This window comes from Moschus berezovskii, chromosome 6 (genome assembly GCF_049115385.1).
Source record: "Moschus berezovskii isolate FMDL1 chromosome 6, NW_MosBer_1.0, whole genome shotgun sequence".
NCBI lineage: Eukaryota > Metazoa > Chordata > Mammalia > Artiodactyla > Moschidae > Moschus > Moschus berezovskii.
This window is the reverse complement of record NC_142465.1, coordinates 116,858,515-116,871,928: the sequence shown is the minus strand read 5'-3', so window position 1 is coordinate 116,871,928 and position 13,414 is coordinate 116,858,515. Positions and strand designations below refer to the sequence as shown.

General features: G+C 50.4%; 2 protein-coding genes across 6 annotated transcripts; both read right to left on the bottom strand.

Moving 5' to 3' along the window:
• Positions 1 to 388: 388 nt before the first annotated feature.
• Positions 389 to 4,833, bottom strand: SMDT1 (single-pass membrane protein with aspartate rich tail 1). The gene is made up of 3 exons (XM_055395075.2): positions 4,570 to 4,833; positions 2,616 to 2,756; positions 389 to 639 (listed from the first exon to the last, which is right to left on the bottom strand). Exons 1-2 carry the CDS (start codon positions 4,753 to 4,755, stop codon positions 2,619 to 2,621), a joined length of 324 nt encoding a protein of 107 aa, XP_055251050.1. The 5' UTR covers positions 4,756 to 4,833; the 3' UTR covers positions 389 to 639; positions 2,616 to 2,618.
• Positions 4,834 to 4,956: 123 nt separating this feature from the next.
• PHETA2 (PH domain containing endocytic trafficking adaptor 2) lies at positions 4,957 to 11,686 on the bottom strand. Of its 5 annotated transcripts, XR_008681782.2 has the most exons (4): positions 11,489 to 11,686; positions 9,972 to 10,055; positions 6,355 to 7,478; positions 4,957 to 5,072 (listed from the first exon to the last, which is right to left on the bottom strand). XR_008681782.2 is itself a non-coding variant. In XM_055395070.2 (3 exons), exon 3 carries the CDS (start codon positions 7,471 to 7,473, stop codon positions 6,685 to 6,687), a length of 789 nt encoding a protein of 262 aa, XP_055251045.1. In that variant the 5' UTR covers positions 7,474 to 7,478; positions 9,972 to 10,055; positions 11,489 to 11,686; the 3' UTR covers positions 5,168 to 6,684. The 5 variants fall into 5 exon arrangements, 4 of the variants coding, with proteins under 4 accessions (XP_055251045.1, XP_055251046.1, XP_088693656.1 ...); XM_055395070.2 differs by lacking the exon at positions 4,957 to 5,072 and having other exon boundaries at positions 5,168 to 7,478; XM_055395071.2 differs by lacking the exons at positions 4,957 to 5,072; positions 11,489 to 11,686 and adding an exon at positions 11,327 to 11,455 and having other exon boundaries at positions 5,168 to 7,478.
• Between the last annotated feature and the right edge of the window lie 1,728 nt (positions 11,687 to 13,414).

Below are 13,414 nucleotides of genomic sequence, written 5' to 3'. Positions count from 1 at the left end.
AGTATCTGTAGGTCCAATCACCCTGAGGAGCCCCAAATTTTTCAGCACCAACAACCCCTTTATTATTTTTTCAGCTAAGGAACCCACATTTTGCTAAAAAGTGGTATTTCTCAAGGACTTATTTAAACACTCAAAGCTTCTGATTGCATGTGCTAGCTAGCCAGTGTTACTCAGCACAAAAGCTTCAGCCTTTAGTTAACCTGTGCAGCTGTTAGGCTTTTGTAAATAATGAAAATTTGTCCCAGGTTCCCCAAATTACTTTGTGGATCCACAGGGGCCTGAAGACCCTGGGTTGTAAATCAAAGACCTATTTGTTCAGCAGATAAGAGATAGGACAGCAGGGACAAGAAACTGCAGCTACAGCCAAGTCAAGAGACTTCAGCCATCATTCAGTCACACAGAGCTGATGTTTATTATGTTTTTTCATAATCTGATTATGCTCAGTGGACAGCGCATCTCTGGGAACCTCCCAGAGCCTGGGGATTTGGGCTGTGGTCACAGACCATGCAGGGGTCTTCACTGGGGTTGGGAGGCTGAGGGCTTTCCCTGGGCCCATCTACTGATGGGAAAGAAGGAGAGGCTGCAAGCATCACCATTTCTTAAGTTAGGACTTTCTCCTTTCTGTCCTTCCTCCACGCCCTGCAAAAAAGGAAAGCAGCAATGAACTGTTTGACAGAACAGATCACTAACCATATACTGAAAGAGAATTCCACAAAGGTTCTACCAAACATGGCAGGAGAAAGGCAGTTTTGAGTACATTCAATTATTCATTCATATATTTACATTCACCAGACCAGGCACTGTGGCCCCAAATATATATTAAAAAAAAAACATGTTTTCTACAGCAAGAATGTAGTCGAGTAGAGTTTAGGGTATATCTTAAGCGTATAATACTGAATACCACAAGAGGTACTGGTCAGTAAGGGAGCGGAGCAGTCACTTTCAAGTGGAGGAATGAGGAAAGATCTTCATCAAAGATAATGAAGAACTGGTAGAAATAGCCTTTCAGTCGGGAGGAATAATGGGCTACTACTACCTGGGAGTGGGTAAGAATGTGGGGAATTCAAGAAATAGTGAATAACTGGGGATAGGCATGTGGAAGATAATACGGAAGATAAGGCTGGAATAATAGGTGTAACCAGATCATGGCAAGCCTTAAAAACCAGACCAAAGAGTCAGGAGGGTTATTTACAACAGTAATACGGCCAATCAGCACATACTAGGGCACTGGAAGTCAACAGAGAAAGCTGAATGGAACTGGCCCTGGGGAAAGGTTTGTGAGCAGTGTATAAGTCAGGCTGCAGTGCCTGTGTACAGACTGTACTGGTAACCAGAGCTCACTGATAAGGGCCTGGAGTTTCTAAATTTCAATATGGAGCTGGTGAAATGAAGCTGTGGTGGGTATGTAAGGCATATTAAATTGTCTACAAAGTTTATGGGTTGAGAGAATTGAGAAGCTCAACATTCAGAAAACTAAGGTCATGGCATCTGGTCCCATCACTTCATGGGAAATGGATGGAGAAACAGTGGAAACAGTGTCAGACTTTAATTTTTTGGGCTCCAGAATCACTGTGGATGCTGACTGCAGCCATGAAATTAAAAGATGCTTACTCCTTGGAAGGAAAGTTATGACCAACCTAGATAGCATATTAAAAAGCAGAGACATTACTTGGCCAACCAAGGTCCGTCTAGTCAAGGCTATGGTTTTTCCAGTGGTCATGTATGGATATGAGAGTTGGACTGAAAAAAGCTGATCGCCAAAGAATCAATGCTTTTGAACTGTGGTGTTGGAGAAGACTCTTGAGAGTCCCTTGGACTGCAAGGAGATCCAACCAGTTCATTGTAAAGGAGATCAGTCCTGGGTGTTCATTGGAAGGACTGATGCTAAAGCTGAAGCTCCAATACTTTGGCCACCTCATGCGAAGAGTTGACTCACTGGTAAAGACTCTGATGCTGGGAGGGATTGGGGGCAGGAGGAGAAGGGGACGACAGATAATGAGATGGCTGGATGGCATCCCTGACTCGATGGACATGAGTTTGAGTAAACTCCAGGAGTTGGTGATGGACAGGGAGGCCTGGCGTGCTGTGATTCATGGGGTCGCAAAGAGTTGGACACAACTGAGCAACTGAACTGAACTGAAAGGGCAAATGGGTTTCCCTAGTGGCTCAAACTGCAAAGAATCTGCCTGCAATGCAGGAGACCAGTGTTCAGTCTCTGGGTCAGAAGGGAAGATCCCATGGAGAAGGGAATGGCTACCCACTTCAGTATTCTTGCCTGGAGAATTCCATGAACAGAGGAACCTCGAGGGCTACAGTTCATCAGGGTCACAAAGAAATCAGACACAACTGAGCGACTAACACTTTCAAAGGGCAAACAGAAAAGGGTATTTGGGATTCAACCTGGTTGGAAGAGACCCCAGTGAATTTGTAAGTCAATAAGATAGTTTCCTTCATCCACCATAGAGAAAAGGTGACATAAAAGACATTAGTCAGGAAGTGTGTCAATTCATTAAAAGTCTGTGCTCCTGCATGGAGTGTCCAAACCACATCACAGTTCAGATGCTCCACCCCACTTCTGGCTCCTGATCCATGTAGGGGGGAGAAGCAAGTCTTACCTGTTAGTCATCATCATCGTCGTCCTCTGGAACAAAAATGTCATGTTCCTCAAGTAGAGCAGCAAAGTTCTTGCTAATGAGCGTCCCGACATAGAGAAAGGGGATCACAATGGAGAACACGCGGAGAAGGCCGAAGGACATCTGCAGAGGGTCAGAGTGGTGGCTGTGAGATCCAGTGCCCACTCTAGCAAGACCACAGAAGGCCTGGCCCTCTCAAGGGCATTCCCTCCTGCGGACCTCAGATTCATCATAAGCAACTTGGTTTTAAAGTCCTTGGAAAAATTCGGAGCAAGAAAAATGATTAGAAGAAGAGACAAAGTGATTCTATGGCCTTCAAACTGTACACCAGAAAGAAAAATACAAGGCACTCTTACAGGACATCTAAAAATTAAAGCACAAGCTATTAATTACTTGCAGATGCTTTTTAAACAGGTGACAAAGTACTATGAGGTGGACTAGGGAAGTAACAGTTCAGTTCTGCTTAAGTCACTAAATACATGCAAATAGATTACAAAATTATGAACATATAAACTGAAGAGATATTCTGTATAGTTCTTTAACTGGTTCCCTGGTGCCTGACAAATTTGACTTCACTATATTACATTTTGGGCTTCCCTGGTGGCTCAGAGGTTAAAGCGTCTGCCTCCAATGCGGGAGACCTGGGTTCTATCCCTGGGTTGGGAAGATCCCCTGGAGAAGGAAACGGTAACCCACTCCAGTATTCTTGCCTGGAGAATCCCATGGACGGAGAAGCCTGGTAGGCTACAGTCCACGGGGTCGCAAAGAGTCGGACACGACTGAGCGACGGAACCGGATATTACATTTTAGAAACAGGTTTATTTTGACAATTGAGTATGACTTTATAGTAAAGGAGTAACTATTTAAATAGACTTGAGAAGTTCCAATAAAATCTCCTCTCATTATTTCCCTACAGGCGTTCCCCCCGGCAAAAAAAAAATTTTTTTTTTAAAGCCCCCTCTTTAAAGGCAGCTTTTCCCTAACATGGACCCTGTTTCTTGCTGCAAAACAGGCTTGAATTCACTTTGTATAAGCTTGTGTCGGCCACAATAGCTTTAAAAGAATTTTTGTTTTGTAACTCTCACACAGCCCTGGAATAAAAAAGAAATCCCTGTATAAGGGATTGTTCTTATTCTACCTAAAAAACTCCAAGGGTGCTGAGGGCATGTAATAACACCCAGTAATGGGAAAACAGGATCTGGTGGGGGGTGTACCAACAGGAAGTCTGAATTCCAGAACCTAACTCAGCTGTTAGCTTTGCACACTGGCTTCACTACTCTGGCCCCTCATTTTTCATTTGTAAAAACACTGATTGTAATAATTCCCTGCACACCTGCTGCTGCTGCTGCTAAGTCACTTCAGTCGTGTCCGACTCTGTGTGACCCCACAGACGGAAGCCCACCAAGGCTCCCCCATCCCTGGGATTCTCCAGGCAAGAACACTGGAGTGGGTTGCCATTTCCTTCTGCACACCTAGTCACATGAATTAAATACTAGGTCCAAACTCACAAAAAGATAAGGTCTGTCCCACAAACTGTTTATTTACAAATTCGTTTTTTCATCCCATCAACTACGAAGTAGAGAAGTAACAAGACTTGTCTCTACTGTATGCATAAAGCCGACTCCTTTGGCTCCAAAGAGCCAGGGCACTGCGCTCCTAAGGATGAACGAGTGCAAAGTGCCATCTTTCTCCGCTCTTGACCCCCATCTTCTGTCTCCCTGTACCCGGCTCAACAACGACCACTAACTCAAACGGCCACTTCCTCCCATTTGTCAAAACTATCAGCGCACCAGCGCAAAACTTTGTCCTTGATCAGGCTTCCGGTCTAAGGCAGTCGTTCGACGGGCCTTTGCTCCTGTCAATCAACGTCAACTGCGCACACTCCCCACAATGATTGGCCTCGGCCCCTTCGCCCCGCCTCAAGGCAGACACTCACTTTCACCGGTTTGGGCAAAATGGCGCCGCTGCGAGTAACGATGACTGACCTCGACGGTACCAGACTCTGACCTGAGCAGCTCCGTCCGGCGGAGACATCACCACCTTTCCTCAGGCTCAGCCCGCTCCAGGAAGCCCCAGATCCGACGCGTACCAACGCCAGCCACCGAGCAGCTCCGGACGCCATCCCCCAGTTCCGCCCCTAGTCCGGGCCCCAGGACCCCACTGCCCGGCCCCAGTGACACCCTCAGGAAGAACGCCGCCTCAAGCCTCGCGAGACTGTAGGGATCAGACGAGAGGTCCAGCTCACAGACTTGCGCAGTGTGCCTAGTTCCTGCTGCGGCACATGGTGACGTCACGAGGATGACGCCAAGGCCCGGGTACACGCCTCATTCCAGGCTTGGTGGGTGGGGCCATCTGACTGCGGTATTCTTGTGAAACTTGCAGATTTCTGTTATTGTTCCCGCACCCAGGACAGCCAGGGCTTGGCCGAGCAGGGAGTTACTGAAATGAAAGACCACTTTAATTGAACTTCAAACTATCGTATTTTTTAAACACTTTAAAAATACAATTCAAATTTATTATTTGTGCTACTTAAATGATTTTGGAAATTTATTTCATGCCACGGTATATGTTATGTACAACCAAATGGAAAATATATCTGAAAAGGGAGGGAATGGGGGCTTTCACATAAACTGCTAAAAACGAACCAATACGAGTAATAAACATGGTGTTTTAATCGTATAAAAAGCACTGTAACAATAAGAAATATAACCAAAAAACCTATAATACCTAGGTATAAAACAAGAGACACAGGCTGAGGGGCTCCCATACAGGGCTAGGAAGGTAGCCCCTCTTCTTAGGAAACAAACCCAGCTTCCTCGGAGCAGGTCCTGGACCCTGGGCAGATCTCAGCCTCCTGGACTGAAAGAGGCTCTTAAGCTGAAGACTCTAGGCCCAGTTGCCCCCTTGTCAGGCCTCATAAGACCCCAGTGAGGGAAAGAGGCTAAGGGAGAGATTGTGTATACTGGACCAGGCTGTGAATCTTCCACCCAGCCGCTGCCACCAGCATCCTTAGGGTGCCAGGCTGATCGGCCTCCGGCCCTGTCTACCCAGTCTCTTTGCCTCTCAGAACAACTGGTAAAGAAAATGCTTGGCACAGTGCTGGTGAGAGTAGGAACCAGAGGGTCTTGGCAGATACATGCTGGGTAATAAAGGCTGAAGGAGTTCCTAGGGGTTTCTGGATTGGGAATGCCTTTAGGGGCCCAGTCAAGAGAGAAGAGTTTATCACAGGGTGCCAGGAATCCTATGTCCAAGCTTCTAAAATGCCCAGGACTGACATTCAAAGTCACTGACTTTCCCAGGGAGTCCACTTCAGCTTCCCACTTGGCAGCTGAGGACAGAGTTTCTGCTAACAGAAAAGCTACTGGCCCCTCCTGGGGCAGTGACCAGCACCATCTGTTGACAGGGCAGTCAGGGAAAGAAGAGGGGCCCTAACACTTTCTAATCAGGAAAAATCCCCCTTTACTAGCTAAAGGCCCTCTCCCTCCAAAGGGCCCTGTCTTCACTGCAGGATAGGGGTCCCATGTTCAATCTTCTCACCACTCAGGAGGAGTTAGGCCCCAGAAACCCCTGTGACAAAGTAATTCACTTTTTCTGACAATGTCAGTCCCTCAAGCCAACACTGCAGGCAACTTGGGGTATTTACACAAGATTCCCCATGTTGGAAACTGTAGAATCGTATATGTGAATGCGGAGTGGCCTGTGGTCATGTGATATTACCCACTTCATTAATATCTCCTGAGAGAAGGGCAGTCCAGCGCAGAGTCAGCAGACCTGAGTCTTGCTCTATGACTGCTGAGCAAGCAACGTCTCCTCTCTGGGCCTCAGGAAATAAATGGCTTGAAAGATTTCTCAGTTCCCTCTAGGCATGAAGGTGGACTTGGAACCTGGGGGGGAAACCTAAAAAGCAGGAAGGAGAGTGCTCACCTCAAAAGCAACGTCAGAAACCAGTTAAAAAAAAAAAAATGAACCTGTAAAACCTTAAACTCCTGAAAAAGCACTGGCCCTGGTGTCCTGACCAGCAGGACAAGGGTTGAACCCGAAGGGCCCAGGCTCAGGGTCTGTCCTGGTCCTTGCATTCTGGCTGGTTCTCCTGGGCCCTCTGCAGCCAGGCCCGCCTCAGCTCCATAATCTCCCGGCCATACCACTCATGCAGGGTAGAGAAGCAGGAGGTCTCAGGGGACACAGGGCTCTGCCCCCTGCCTAGGAGGAGGTTGGCAGGGCCCTGCAGCTCCCACTCGGCCAAGCCCCGCCCTGCTGGCCGGCTGCCCCCTTCTTCCACCAAGCCTATTGGGCTGCAATCTCTGGAGAGGGAGTGGCCGTTCTCCAGGCCAGGAGACCAGCGGTCAGGAGCCTGGGGCTTGCAGCGGCTGGAAACGGCCTTCCAGGATGAGCGGCGGTGCAGGTCCAGGCTGTGGTGGGCTTCACGCAACTGGCTCTCCAGCTCGCGCACCACCAGGCGCATGTAGCCAAAGCTCGCCCGAGACAGCGCCTTCACCCAGGCCTCCTGGGCCGCCGGCCCATCTGCCGCAAGCAGGTGTGGACGCACCCCAGGAGCATCAAAGCGGATGGCGAAGGCAAACTCTTCAGGCACGGGAGCCTCGGCCAGTTCCACCGTGCAGCCCTCCAGCACCACAAGGCTCAGAGGGGCCCGGCCCTCTCGACTTTCAAAGGAGAATAGCAGGTTGCCCTTGAGGACAAACCAGCACCTTCGGCCGGCGCCACTGGGGGTGGGTGGTGTCCCTGCGCCTCCCCAGGTGCGCAGGAAGCCTGTGTGGTCTGCTGGGGAGTCGCTCAGTGCGTAGTGGGCCACACTCCTCTCGTTGAGCTTCATGGCTCCCATGAGAACTGTGAGATGACAGAGGCGAACAGTGATCAGGGAGCGAGGCAGCTCCTTTGCCCCATGGGGAAAAGAGTACTGGCTCTGGAGGAGACCTGGGCCCCAGCCCCGTGGCCTCGTCTTACTTTCTGTGCCCTGAGGTTCTCAGTGTCTCCATCTGTGAAATGGAATGGGCTAGTCTCCCTGCCTTTGTTCTCAAAGGGTTGTGAGGATCATGAAAAAAAAAAACACAACCTGGTTATCAGAGGACTCAGAGAAAAGGAAAATGTCATTTGTGTCAGACCAGGAAGTATGGCAGGGCTGTGAACAGCTTTTTAAAACCCAAAGGAAAAGGCATCAGCTGGGCTGAAATGGACCCCAAACTCATAAAAACCATTGTGCTTACATCACCCCCTAATCTGAGGGCCCCTTAGCTCCAACCCTGAAGCCAAACATCCAGGGTTTCCGTGGGCTCCATGGGTCCCTGCTGGCCTCTCATTTGATAATGGCACAGTTGTCCTTTAGCTGCCTGCAGGGCCAGATAGGGCTGGAGTGGGGCAGGCCTGCCTCATTCCTTAATCAGTGTGTGTTCAGATAGGGACCTTCTCAGTAAACAAGTACAAACACAGGGCGTGGTGGAGTAGGATCAACCTCAACTACGGAGTGTTGGTGCCCCATACGTGTGTGCTTTGTTCCGTCACTCAGTCGTGTCCGACTTTTTGCGACCCCGTGGACTGTAGCCTACCAGGCTTCTCCGTCCATAGGATTCTCCAGGCAAGAATACTGGAGTGGGTTACCATTTCCTTCTCCAGGGGATCTTCCCGACCCAGGGATCGAACCTGGGTCTCCCGCATTGGAGGCAGACGCTTTAACCTCTGAGCCACCAGGGAAGCCTGCCGGGAGCCAGCGAGGGAAATCCTACCCATGGCAAAGGTCAATTGGGGAAGAGGCCTGACGGGCAAAGGCTAATCAGGACTCGAGGAACCCCCTGGACTTACCTGAGCATCTACCCCAAAGAAAACTGGAGTCTGACTGCCTTACTATCTTACGCCTCTTATCAAGTCCTCTAATACTTACGGGGGCTTCCCCCCAACCACCTTTCTCTGAAAACATTAATTCAGAGCTGTAGTTTAAAAGTTCTCCTCGGCTTAATAGGAGTGTTCCAATCCAAGCCCCTCTGATAGCTTTCTAACTTGCATGACAAGTTTGTCGGGGCTCTTACAACTATGAGTGTGACTGTTTATAGCCTCCCAGCCATGCAAGGACAGAAAGCCTAATATTCTAAAATACAGGAATCTGTTGAAGAAGTTAAAATCATTAGAATAGTACTAAAAAAGATTTCATTGTTGAATCAATGCTTGCTGCAGTTTCCTCTATCTATTGTATCCTTGGAAATATATTAATCACATATAGAGAATATAAGTAGTAGCCTTTGATTTAACCACATCAGATCTTAAGTTAATAAATTCCTTTCTTGTAGCTCACTACACCGGTGCCTTATAGGAATGTAACTTTGTTATGTGTCTAGCACCTAACTTTAGGAAAGTCACCTTAAAAGAAAAGGCTTTTACTTGCTAACTAACCTATTGTCAGGAGAAAGGGCCATAAAACTGTTAGCAGGCCCCCTGGCCAGAAGATGATGTAAACCACCTAAAACTTTTATCACGAGACACACAAAAATAAGCCCTGATCCTGATAAGAATCAAGACTGCTGACCCCACTTGATTTTAGCGTGACTCTATACCTCCCTTTCTCTGTTTCTTATGCGCATAACTTAGGGTATAAAAGCAGCACTGGAAAATAAAGTTTTGGGCCTTGCTCACTGAAGCTTGGTCTCCCCGTGTCGTTCTTTCTCTTGTTCCGTCCTTTTCTCTATTCTTTTTCTGGTTGAGATCCTTGGAGCGCTGGGCCCTCTGAGTTTACTTATCTGCCTGGGCTTCTAAGACCCACTCGAGGGGGTGCCCTGGTGGGGTGCCTCCAGTGATTCAAGAGGGCGCCTGTGGCCTACGTAAACAGCAAACCCCGTGCTGGGGTTTTATTGGTTTCCAGCGTAAACCAAGGGATCATCAGCCCCTGTCTCTCTCTCTCTCTCTGACGCCGACGCCGTTCATCCCGAGGATACCCTGGGCCATATCGAGGCTGGTCCCCGATAGAAGCCTAAGTCACTTCAATTGTGTCTGACTTTGTGACTCCATGGACTGTAGCCCGCCAGGCTCCTCCATCCATGGGATTCTCCAGGCAAGAATACTGGAATGGGTTGCCATTTCCTTCTCCAGGGGATCTTCCAGACCCAGGGATTGAACCCAGGTCTCCCATGTTGCAGGCAGGTTCTTTACCATCTGAGCCACCAGGGAAGCCCACACAAGTGACATAAAATCCAACTGTTCTCCTGACTCACAGAAAACTGAGACCAGAACAGTGAAGGTGAACTTCCCAGGATCACGTGGCCAGTGAGAAGCAGAGCTTGGTCTCCTGATTCCCTCACCTCTTTGGGGGGCATATCCTGGCAGTTACTCACTTACCCGCAGAGCTCCCCGGGCAGGGGTGGGGGCCTCTCTTGTCTGGCCACACGGCTCAGCCCTTTGACCATGTGGTTTCCAGGACACCTGCAAAAGAATTCTCAAATACAGTCAATCTATCCTAAAGGATTGGATTTACTCCTACTCAGCCTCCTACCCAGCCTCAGGTCAAATGAAACCACCACCTCCTCCAGGAAGCCTTCCCTGACCCCTGATAATCTACTGCCCTGCCCAAAACACGCATACACACACAGGTCCACCCAGGCCCTGCACTTACGAGCAATTTAAGGATCTGAGTCCCATCGTCCTGATCATTACTCTTTGGACCTCAGCGCCCTGCCGTCTAAGGCTAGGTCAGAGTTAAGTGCCCACATGGCTTGTTGCTTTTCCCTTTTAGTACTTGCCACATAGTTTATCTGTGGTCTTTAAGTGGCCTATTTTGAGAGGCCTGCCCTGATCACTATTTGTAAGGTGGTCCTGATCAGGAAGGTGGTCTGATCTAAGGTGACCCAACAGCAGCCTTCATCCCACAATGATCTCCTTTGTGTTTACAGCGCTGTCCCCAGCCCCAGAATGTCTAGAACCAACCAACTGGACTTGGTTCAGGTGGAACCTCCTCAATATCCAGCCCTTTGCAGGGCTTAGGGAGGCCCTCAGAAAGTATTTGTTAAAATAACTGAATAAAACAGTGGACAAAATAAAGCCCCTCCTTCCTGGAGCCTACATTTCCAAAGGGGAGGCACGATGTAAAGGAAAAAAAAAAAAAAGACAAAAATAAATAAAAATTCGTGTCTTTTAAAATCAATTAACGTGAAGGCCCGTCTCGGAAAGGGCTATGCAGAGAAGCAAGCAGGGTCCTGAGATGGGGGCGGGGCCGGTCTCCGATGGTGGTCGGAGGAGAAGGAAGAGAAGAACACAGACGGTTGGTTCCTTGAGCAGTGGCCTCACCTCCCGGCCGTCCAGCACTAGGGCGCGGAGAGGAGATCCGGAGCCGACCTAACTCTCCGCTCCCCGAGGAAGGGCGTCTCCTCCCCACCCGCTTCCCCGGTTAACGAGGCCCGCATTTCAACCGCGGCGGGAATTCGCTGCACCGCATTTTTCTAGATTCTTTTGTTAGAGGAGCGGCGGGCTGGGGCGTGGGACCCCCTGGGCACGGCCACCGCGGGGGGTGGGGGTGTCTGACCCGCTGTCGCCCAGAAACGGGGTGGCCTCACCGGGAATTCCGCGGCCCGCGCCGCAGACTCGGGGCGCGGCTGCCGCCTCGGTTTCCCCATCGCGCGGGGAGCGGCCCCGCCACGTCCCCGCGGGCCACGCCTTCCGGGGCCGCCTCCTCCCGAGCCCGCCGGGCCCGCTCTCACCTTCACGCCCCCGAAGCCCAGGAGCGCGGCCCGCGGGGTGGCCCGGGGCCGTTTCAACTCCGGGCCCCAAGCCTCCGTGCGTTCGGGCCGCTAAACGTGGCCGAGAGACCCCGCCTGAGCGACTCGAGTTACCGCCCTCACCCCTCCCCGCCCACGACTCACTAGGCCCCGCGATCCACGCCGGGGGGAAACTGAGGCCCGGCCGGCCGTGCCCGGCCTGAGGCCCAGTGCTGGTCAGCGGTGGCCGGCCTCGAACCCGGAGTCCCACCTCGGGCCATCCGGCGGCCTCGTACCCAGGCCACCTCCCCAGAACTTCGAGACCTTCTCTTTCCCCATCTCCAGCCCCCCTCTCCCCGCCCGGCCCACTTCGCGCACAGAGCCAAGTCTGGGACGGCCTCGGCCCAGACGCCTCCTCTGGGCGGGCTCCTATCCATTCCGTGAGGCCCAGCCCAGCTTCCCAGCCACCCAATTCGGCCCCCCTGGAGTCGGCTGGATCTCCGCTTCCGGGGTGGGGGGGATTATCCATTTCTGCTGCCTTCACTCCTGCCAGCCTGCAGCCCATCTTCAGCGCCCAGGCTGTGCCTGGGGTCAGTGGACAGCTAGGCCTGCGGTAAAAGGACGCAGGAGTGCACAACCAAAGACGGGGAAGCTTTCCTGACAGCCCTGGGAGCCTGGTGAGCTCAGAACATCTGCCCATGAACTTGCTGGTTGTCACCTCAGAGAGTTCTGGCCCTGACAGTTACTGCAAGAGTGCTCCTCCTTCCCAACCCTACCCCAAGGCTCTTAACTCCTCCTTCACATTATTTAGGCCTCAGTGCCTGTCCCCTCCCCAGCCATGAGAAAGCAGCCTGCCTGCAGGTCTCTATCACATCCCTGGTTTATATTTGCATGATAACACTAACCACTTATTAAAAAAAAGTTACCTACATCCATGCTTTTATTTCCTGTTTATTATCTATCTCCTCCACTAACTTTTATTCAGTTACTAATAGACACCATAATAAATGAGATAGGAGGCAATAAGTTCTGTGGAAAATACAGAGCAGGGGCAAGGAGTCTGGGAATGGGGGGGACGGGGTAGGAAGATTGCAATTTTAAACAGAATGGTCACAGTAGACCTCACCTAGAAGGTGACATTTGAGAAATAATTGAAGGAAACGAGGGAGCCAGTCATGCCAGAATCTGGAAGGAGAGCATTCCAGGCAGAAGGAACAGCTAGTGCAATGGCTCTGAGACCTGTTGTGTTTGAGGAACTGCAAGGAGACGTCTGTGTGTGTGTGTGTGTGTGTGTGTGTGTGTGTGTGTGTGTTGGGGGGTGGCAGGAGCAGCAGGATATCGGGTTAGAATGTGTGGGGTGGAACTTTGTAAATCTGTGTGGGTTGCTACTCCAGACTTAAATGAATAGCCATCACCAGGTCTTGAGTGAGTTTTTTTTGTTTTGTTTTTTTAAATAATTATTTATTGTGCTCTATCTTCATTGCTGCCAGGGCTTTTCTCTAGTTGCAGGGAGCGGGGGCTACTCTCTAGTTGGAGTGTGCAGGCTTCTCATCGCCGCTGCTTCTCCTTGCTGAGCACTGACTCTAGGGTGAGAAGACTTCAGTAGTTGCGGCCCATGGGCTCAGTAGTTCAGTTCACAGGCTCAATAGTTGTGGCTCTTGGGCTTAGTTGCTGTGCTAATGTCCAATCTTCCTGGACCACGGAACAAACCCATGTTTCCTGCATTGGCAGGGAGATTCTTTACCACTGAGTCACCAGGGAAGCCTTCGAGTGAGGTCTTGAGCTATGTTTTAAGGGATTTCTCTGGCTGCTAGGAAGAAAAAAATATGAGTGGAAGCAGATCAATGAGGAGGATGCTGGAGTAATCCAGGTAAGATGTGATGAGGGCTGGAAGAGTAGACATGGCCAAATTCAGGATTGTTTGATTATTTTTTTGGACACACTGCGTGGGCATACAGGATCTTCCTTCCCCAACCAAGTATGGAACCAGAGCCCTCTGCAGTAAAAGTAGGGAGTCTTAACCACTGGACCACAGGGAAATTCCTAAGCATGGGCGAGGGGGAGGATGGTGAGTGCTTAGCATGGGGTTTG